The sequence below is a fragment of the Tasmannia lanceolata genome, unplaced genomic scaffold (assembly GCF_043159265.1).
Source record: "Tasmannia lanceolata isolate RefF3 unplaced genomic scaffold, GAP_Taslan_0.1 ptg000013l, whole genome shotgun sequence".
Lineage (NCBI taxonomy): Eukaryota > Viridiplantae > Streptophyta > Magnoliopsida > Canellales > Winteraceae > Tasmannia > Tasmannia lanceolata.
In genome coordinates this window covers 37,405,753-37,415,213 of record NW_027518690.1, presented here as the reverse complement: position 1 = coordinate 37,415,213, position 9,461 = coordinate 37,405,753, and the positions used below count along the sequence as shown (strand labels likewise).

Sequence of the window (9,461 nt, the reverse complement as noted above, 5' to 3'; positions counted from 1 at the left end):
CTTTATAAAACAAACATCTTTTAGATATAAGAAAACCAAGATATGCTGTCAAGGTACTTTTTTTGGTAGAGATTTAAAAACAGAAAGTTTCTTATTTTAGAAACTTTATAGAACATCCACCTTTTAGACATAGGAAACACTATAGATGGTGTCCATGAGGTTTTAGCCAAGTTTTGAGATTATGATGAGATGGTATTGAAAATTCGATTTTGTTAATCAAGGATAGAGATTGTAAAATAGAAAGTTTCTTATTTTAGTAACTGTAGACACCCCATTTTGACCGGACCCAAGTTCGCTATGCTTGGACGTGTAGACACCCCATTTTGCTCTGCCTTAAGAAATTAGGGTTTTTCCATCGGTTTTCCAATGTCTTTCCTTTCCGCGTCCGTTTGTTACATTTCTAAATATTTTTGGTCGTTTCCGCCATGTTTCGTATTTTTCTGTTGAATATTGAGAAGGGTTATTCATGAGAATCCGAGCAAAAGAGAATGTGGGACCCACTGGTGTGGGACCCGTTTGTGTGGGACCCGCTAGTGTGGGACCCGTTTGTGTGGGACCCGCTGATATGGGACCCGCTGGTGTGGGACCCGTTTGTGTGGGACCCGCTTGTGTGGGACCCGCTGATGTGGGACCCGCTTGTGCGGAACCCACAAAGTGGGACTCACCATTAGCATGACTTAACTTTCTCTACCATTTCCACCAACTTCATTTTTCCCTTTAAAATAACACCATTATCTCCATTACCATTATATATTCCATTATTCCCACCACCATTCCCACCATTACCATTATATATTCCATTATTCCCACCACCATTCCCACCATTACCATTATATATTCCATTATCCCCACCACCATTCCCACCATTACCATTATACATTCCATTATCCCCACCACCATTCCCACCATTACCATTATATATTCCATTATCCCCACCACCATTCTCACCATTACCATTATATATTCCATTATTCCCACCACCATTCCCACCATTACCATTATATATTCCATTATCCCCACCACCATTCCCACCATTACCATTATATATTCCATTATTCCCACCACCATTCCCACCATTACCATTATATATTCCATTATTCTCCACCACACCCACCATTCTCATTATTTATTTCCACCTCTCCACTAAGTTTTTCACTATATAAAGAGAGGTGATGAGAGAAAAAAAAGGAGGAGAGAAGGAAGAGGGGAAAAAAAAAGAAGAAAAAAAAAAAAAGAGGAGAACAAAAAAAAAAAAAAAAGAAGAGAGGGAGAGAAAATAAGAGAGAAAGAGAGAGAGGAAAATATAAAAACAAAGAAGGAAGCGGAGCGGATCGCACGTCGGCCGGATTTTTGGATTTCTTTGGCTCTTGGATTCGGCGAGGAACTCATCACAGGTAGGTACACTGTTTTCGGAATTTTTTAGAATTATTTGGTATATTTTCGGATTTTTGCATGATTTTTAACAAAGAAAACTAAAAGATATACTAAACAGATTCCACAAATAATGAAATTTTGTGGGAAAATAATATGATAATGATACATTCTACCATGAATTTGTGAGAATTTTTGGATTTTGTTTGGTATATTATTTTATGCATTCTTTGAAAATTATCAGATTTTGGGAGAATTGTTACTGATGTCAAATCACAGATACAATTCTCCAAATTTATACAGTAGTCTTAAATTCTATACTTCTTGCTTCTGTAAAATTTTCAAGTGATTTTGATCTTGTTTCATATGAGCTGTAGTGTTAATTCATAATCTGGTTTGAAATTTAAAAAATCCGAAACTGATAGTAAATAGTTTTCTAAATTCATGGAAATCTTACAGCATGCTATTTTCACTTATATCTTACTAATGTAGAAATTTCATGGAATTTAGATTTCTATTTCTAGTAGTTTCTGTGTTATTTTTGCAATCTGGTCTTATTGTTGTTAAATCAAAATTAAATATGAGCTTAATGTACAAATCCACAAAATTCATCCCGTAAGCTGCATGGATACCCATCTTACTGCTGTAGAAATTTTGATTCATTTCGAATTCGTTTGCTACAGTTTCACTTGTAAAAACACTCATATGTTTAAAATTGATAAAATCCATTGAAAATCCGAAATTAATTGAAAATCATCTGAAAATTTCTAAAGAACCTTAAATCTCTGTCACATGTTAACTCATTAATCCATTGAAACAGAAATCTTAGGGTCTTTAGATTTCCCTCGAAAAATGGCCAGTGCATCCATAATCGTATCCCAATTGCAACCAATCTTTGACAATTTAGATATTTAAGCTATAACATGTTATTGGCTCCGAGGTTACTGTCCACGGAAATCCTGAGATCTGCCAGGCAATAAGATGCTATAACCTAAGTATTAAATTGCGCAAGGAAAGAGCGCACGATTCCCTCCCTTGGATGCCATTCTGGGCCGAAATTGGTGTACCCATAGGAGGCATGCTTTGCCTCATATAAGAGTCTTTGACTCATTTGTTTGTGTGATGTTGTTGTCAGTGAGTCTTTGACTTGTGTTTCCATCTCTTTTAGGGAGTCTTTGACTCGTCTATCCTTTAGTTGTTATCAGTGGAGTCTTTGACTCGTTTTTCCACCGCTATTAGAGAGTCATTGACTCATTTGCTCATTTGTACCCTTCTTTAATATTTTTAGTTAGGAGTTTCTCCTTTAGAGTTGTTGATTACTTCGTTTTAATTAGAGGCTAACTCAGTCTTATTAGAGCTTTGCTTGCTTGGGATCTTGGATCGTTTTCTCTCTTCTTGGGACGCTATCTTTCTTGTTATGGTTCGTCTCTTTGAGACGTTAGTTGTTTGTTCGGGGTTTCCCCTTTTGGATTTAGGGCTTTGCCCTAGTTTGTGGTTGTTCTTGCGTGTTCCCTTTAAGATTGAAAACATCTAAAGGTCCTGAGCATTGAAAAAGCTTTAAAATCCAAAAACATTAGAAATTTAAAACTCAAAAACATTTGAAAACTTTAAAAATATCAAAAACATTTGAAAATATAAAAAAACCTTAAAAAATCTGAAGTGTGAGTGTTTCTTTTAGAAGCGTAGTTTGAGAGTTCGTTTTCGAACTACGTTGGCTTGATCCTCTTCCGAGGTACGTAGTGCAGCTTGGGATTTACATCCCAAGTCCAGCCAAACTTTTTTTGTAAATAAACGTTTTAAACCTTCTTCAAAAACCTTTAAAATATTGTTTTCAAAAGACCTTCCTCTAGAGTTAGGAGTTTCTCCTCGATAGAGAATTTTAGAGTTAGGGTTTTTCTTTTGATAGGTTGTTTGATTGATTGTTTGCTGTGTGCTTGTTTTAGAGTTAGAGGTCTGTCCTAGAGTTATAGGAGCGCCTCCGTCCGGTCAGTTGGCGATCCACATCGCCGAGTGATGACTAGAGTAGGATACGCTAGTCCACCCTTGGTTTTCCTTAGGAAATACAGCCTAGTCACACATAGGTTGTAAGAACCACCTGCATCAGCGTAGGGCTAATCTGCATTTAGTTAGGGCATATAGGGTGTCCTAAAATTCACAATTCACTGGAATTTAAATAATCGTACAATAAACTTTAATAATTGGTCCGGTCTTTTAGATCGAGTTTAGGATAGAGGGCTAGGTGTCTTAGGCATCATAACTTAGAATAGGCGCGAAGAACTACGTTGCCTTGATTCTCGTGGAGGCGGGGATACGTAGGCTTCTTTGGATGAATACCAGACCATCTGAGGACTCGGGCTAATCACTTTTAAAACTGTTGAAACAATCAAATCACTTAGGATTTTCCATGAAATTAGAATTTTAGGAGAACTTTCACTTAGATTGAATCCAAACCAATTAAGAAATCAAGATACACATTTAGGATTCACATTGAAATTAGATCATAGGATGCATGTCACATAGATAGCACATTAACAAGAGAGTTGAATGAGCCATTAAAAATGAATTTAAAAGAGTTAACTTTTGGAATTGAAGACCGATTATCGGGCAGGAATGGTGCATGTGGTGGATAAATCCCCATACCTTCCATTCTTGTAACCAGGTAGTGAGTCTAGATTTCTGGTTAATTATGGGTCCTAGATCCCACATCTAGGTGGCGACTCTGTCAGTCTCTTTTGTGTGGAATTCGGATTGCCTTAGTGATCCCAAGTTCACATAAAAGATGAATTAAAATTAATAATAAAAGGCACACGCCAATCGCGTGGGTACGAGAGACCAAGAGATAGTGCGTGGCGGCTCTCGCGCCACCACCCCTCTCGCGGGATCGGGTCCCACAGACTGGCGACTCTGCTGGGGACCACCTAACTTCATTACAATTCCAAAGGATAACTCATTTGAATCTATTTCAACTGGCTCATGAAAACTCTATCTCTTTTATGCTTGTTAGATTAGTTTGTATGCTTTATTTTCTCATCACATTTACTCAAACTTAATCTAACAAAACCTGAAGGCATCATAGATTGCGCGAACTTATTGCACACACTTACATCACTTTCATCTAAACCCCTGCATCTCACATGCACACACGTCCTATTTTAGGAACCCGGAGTGTTATCTAGCATGGTTGACTGGGATTTCATCACCTGGTGCCTCTGTGCTAGAGAAGCATTCCACCCTTAGCCTAGTACCTTTATGGTACGTAAACGGATCTCTTGTTCACGTACTGATACGCCGGACACTGGTACAGTATATCGAACATGGATTCGCGCTAAGGGAACTCTTGGCCTTACCCCTAGATTAACCCACACATGCATGTAGTATACGAACACATGTGCATCACGTGTGTGAGCCTAGTTTAGGATATCTTACCCAATTGTGTGTGTGAGCCTAGTTTAGGATATCCTACCCATTTGTGTCTAGATTAGGCCGTAGTCCATCTTTCAATGGCTACGATCGGTCCTAGGTACACAAACAAAGTCATGAGTCGAGATCCTCTCTCCACTCCGCTAGATTAGGGTTAGGGTTGATGCCTTCAGGTAACACTGATAAAATGTGCGAAAATTAAAAAACTTTTCCTTTGGGGTTAGGATGTAAATCCCATTCATTTCCAAAGATCTCATAGGATTAGTCATTCATGATCCATCTGTTGAAAGCAATCTTATGCTATCTCATCTCATCTTGATCTCATCTTGTTGTTGATATCCATCATTCAGATTTTAGATCTGGTCCTTGACCCGACTTTTGTCATTTTTATGGCCATGGTCTATTATCTGAGCCATTGATTTTTCATTGATCAATGTTTACCTATCATATATCTTTTACCTCTGGATCATATCGAAATCATTGATGAAAAAGTTTGATCTCACCTGTATTCTTTGAGTGCATGATCGTTGCTGAGATCGAAACTTATTTTGATTAGGGATGTTTATCGTTCCTGACTCTTTCATTCCCAAAAGAAGAACGGTTATACCCTTAAGGAATAGATTGAGGATTCTTTCCAAATTAACATACCCGTTGATGTATTTCAAGATTACTCTTTTCTCTATTTGTTCAGAATCTTTATCTCATGATTATTGATCTAGTATGTTAACTTCCAATCAGGATTCTGAAAGATAGCAACCATCGCTTCAAAAAAGGGCACCCAAGCTAAACCTACCTGGTCTAGACCTACCTCAATATCTAGACTTGTTCGTCACTTTGATCCCACTGTGTCACCAACAGCACCTTTACCATCTTCACCAGAGTTGTCAGGTTCTTTTGAAGTCAACCAAATGGCTAATGATCCAGTGGACCCCATGATAACTATACAGGAAATGTTGAGAAATATGTGTCGAGATATAGCAGGGTTGAAAGATGAGGTGACTCATCTAAAAGACCAGAGTACTCAAAAGGTCTCTACTTCTAAAGATCCCGCCATTCAGCCTCCTCCGGCCACATCTCCTAACCTCACCAGACCAGTCATCTCTCCCGTAGAGATCGATCTAAAAGATGAGCAATATGCTGGGGAATACTTTGTCCCTCCGGTTAACAAGGAGAATGAGTTGTTCGATAAGTATGAGAAGATGGCTCGTGACATTGAGAGCATGAAGGTTCAAGCGTCCAAGGGATTCGATATTTCTGAATTTCTGATGTCCCCTAATGCCATATTCCCGCCTAAGTTCAAGGCACCAGACTATGACAAATATGATGGAACTGGGTGTCCGAGAAACCACGTCAGATGGTTCATCACTCTTTCCCAGCAGCATGGCTTAAGTCGAGAGCAGATGGCTCATTTGTTTCCTATGTCTCTTATAGGGGTAGCCAAAAGATGGTTTTTGAGGTTGAAACCAGAAGAGATTAGGACATTAGAAGAAATCTCTAACCGATTCGTAGAACAATTCTCCATGGAGGAAGGGATCGAGGTCACTAAAAGAGATCTGAAGCTGTTGAAGCAGAATCCTCAGGAGACATTCACATCTTTCATTAGGCGCTGGAGGCGCAAGTCTGCCCAACTGAGCCATAGAATGTCAGAGGAAGACCAGATAAAGTTGGTCCTCAAGAGCTTGTCCCCGCAGTACTTTCACTTCATGGCGCCGCAGCACTATCAGAATTTCGATCATTTGATTAAGACCGGCACCCAGATCGAGGATGCTATTGCTAAGGGCCTCCGAGCCAAAACGCTATCTGATGTCCGAGAGGGGAAGAGGCCTATGATCCAACCGAAGGAAGTACAAGCAGTCAGTTATACCAGACCAGTGACCAAGCCTGTTGATGAAGTTGTTAGACCAATGGTGACGAAGCAGTTCAGGCAGTTTGACCCATTACCATTTCCACTGCCCATGATACTTAAGAAGTTGATCAGAGACAAGAAGATCAGACTTCCGGATGTCAAACCTGTACCTAATCCGCTGCCCGGAAACTGGAGAAGGGATCAATACTGTGAATATCACAGGGGCCCGGGACACATGACTGAGAACTGTTTGGCCTTGAAGCACGCGATTCAGAACATGATCGATAAAGATGAGCTTGCAGTTGAAAGGCCGAATATCACTCAGAATCCTCTCCCCAACCACCGTGCTGTTGCTCCTCCCACTACAAACGCTATCTTTGTAGATGAGCCCATCCTTGATCCCTCTGCTCTCATTTGCGCTATTACATCTGATAAAACATATGTTTTGAACTTTGACGATGAAGAGCTCAGAGAATTCAGAGAAAAAGAACCTTATGTGCTGTCGTTTGACGATGCTGAACTCGCTGAGTCATCTTCAGCCCAGTCATATGCGCTTCAGAATGTTGGTCTGGAAGAAGCAAAGGAAGCCACCTATGTTCTAAGGATGGAGGACTTTGAAGAGGATGTCAGTAATGCACCTTATGTTTTCAGAACGGACGAAGACGAACTGCTATTGCTGGATGATCAGTGTAACGAGATGCGTCACATGACCCGAGGTGGGCGAGTGTTCAAACCACCAGAATTGAGTGTAGAAAACCCGGCAGGGGTTGCAAGAAACTCAGAAAATCAGAGGCAGAATAAAGTGAGCGCAGACGAAGAAGATGAGAGCCTGTTAAAGCAGCTGAAGAAGACTCAGGCTAATATCTCGGTATGGGGTTTACTAATGGCCTCATCGAAGCACAGAAAGCTAGTCCTTCAAGAGCTTAATGCAGCACAAGTTTCTGTTAATACCTCACCTGACGAGCTTGTCAGTCTCGTAGCCATGGCCAGAGCTGCGAAAACATTGTCATTCGCTGATGACGATTTACCTCCTGAGGGCCGAGACCATACTAAGCCTCTTAAAATCACAGTCTTCTGTAACAAGAAGAAGGTGCCAGAGGTGTTGGTTGACAACGGCTCTGCACTGAATGTTTGCCCATTAAGCACCGCAGCAACCCTGGGGTTCAGTCCTGAGAATTTTATTCCATCCGAGCAGGGTATTCTAGCATATGATGGCACTCGCCGAGATGTAATCGGGACTTTGGTCACTGAGATACAGATTGGCGGAGAAGACTTTGAGGTAGAATTTCAAGTCTTAGATATTAAGGCTTCATTCTTACTGTTGCTTGGCCGTCCTTGGATGCACAAGGTCGGGGTTGTTCCGTCTACTCTCCACCAAAAACTGAAGTTCATTCGCAGGAACAGAGTGATAACAGTAAAGGGGGATCCTGATCTCGAGATAGGGCAGATCACTCCGGACATAACTGGGGAAAGATCCAAAGATGTCAATTTGACGGGGTTTTCACTAGAGGTAACTACGATCACTTTCAAAGAGGCTTTGAATGAGGAAATTTGTTTCCTGACCAGTACAAATTCGAATGTCATCAGAATGATTCGCCGACAGGGCTATATGCCAGGCGCCGGGTTAGGCAAATATCATCAAGGTTTGACCGAGTTTCCTGTGTTCAAAACATTCAATGGTTTGTTCGGACTGGGTTACAAGCCTACAAAGAAGGAAATTGTAGAGATGAAGCAGTTGATGCTGAAATGGGCAGAAAACCGTCGTCGGGGCTTGGGGCTACCAATGGCACCCATTGATTTGAAAATGAACGGTCGATTCCGAAAAGAAGGCGCAGCCTTTCCTTTCTGTGGCTTTGCAGAGTTTTGGTTGGATGAGAGCACAGGTCAGATGCTTCCGGGGTTTGAGATTTTCTTCGATCTTGAGCTAGAAGATGAGCCAGTGGGTATGCAGATTGTAGAGACAGAGTCTGAGGCTGATTGGACAGAGCACATAGAGCCGAGTCTTCTGAATTCACTTTTCCAAGAAGGGTCACAGACTGTGGCCGTGATTGGCAGGAGCCCGCTGATACTTGACCCAACTCGTCTTATCACCCCGGCTGAGGAACCTCTGACTAACTGGACTTCTCAAGTCCTACCCCAGGTTATTTTCCAGTACAAACGAATCCCTTCAGAAGAGTCAGTCGTCCATAAATACGTGTCAGTCTCCGGGTTTGATTCAGAGTCTATATCTTCTAATGAGTCTTTTGATGCAGGTACCATAGAGGACCATTCACCTAAGATCGGCGACGTTTCTTCCTTTTCAAGCGAGATTGAGTTGGAGTCTGTTCATAATAAAGCATCTGTTGCTGTTTCCTTTTATAGTTCTGAGTCAGTTGACGCAGGTGTCAACATTTCCATCGAGTCTGTAAAAATGAGTCCAAAGTTCATTGTACCCCCCGATGAGGGTAATTCGTCTGTTGATGTATATGATTCAAATTTCAATGAAATGAAGGATTCTTCTTTTGAGTACATTCCTGTCTCTATTTCATCTGCTGAATCTGCTATAAAATCTGATAATCTTAATAATAACAATCAAGACTCCCCCTCTGATGAGGATGCCGACAAAACTCCCCCTGAAATCAGACATATGATCCAACAGGAGGAGAGTCGCCGAGCAAAACCACTTGATGAGGAAGTTGAAACTGTGAATATTGGTGATGAAACCTCAATTAAGGAAATAAAGATTGGCAAAACTTTATCCCCTGAAGAACGCAAGGAATTGATCACCCTGCTTAAAGAGTTCAAAGAAGTTTTTGCTTGGTCTTACGATGATATGCCAGGATTA

At 40.9% G+C, this 9,461-nt stretch overlaps 1 protein-coding gene across 1 annotated transcript; it reads left to right on the top strand.

Annotated features, from left to right (window-relative positions):
* Positions 1-1,051: 1,051 nt before the first annotated feature.
* On the top strand, positions 1,052-9,030 carry LOC143890046 (uncharacterized). Its single transcript, XM_077394571.1, has 3 exons — positions 1,052-1,394; positions 5,530-8,777; positions 8,890-9,030. Exons 2-3 carry the CDS (start codon positions 5,700-5,702, stop codon positions 8,896-8,898), a joined length of 3,087 nt encoding a protein of 1,028 aa, XP_077250686.1. The 5' UTR covers positions 1,052-1,394; positions 5,530-5,699; the 3' UTR covers positions 8,899-9,030.
* Positions 9,031-9,461: the final 431 nt, after the last annotated feature.

Excerpts from the sequence above, each read along its gene's own strand:
- LOC143890046 (XM_077394571.1), top strand. The coding sequence starts at position 5,700 with ATGGCTAATGATCCAGTGGACCCCATGATAACTATACAGGAAATGTTG.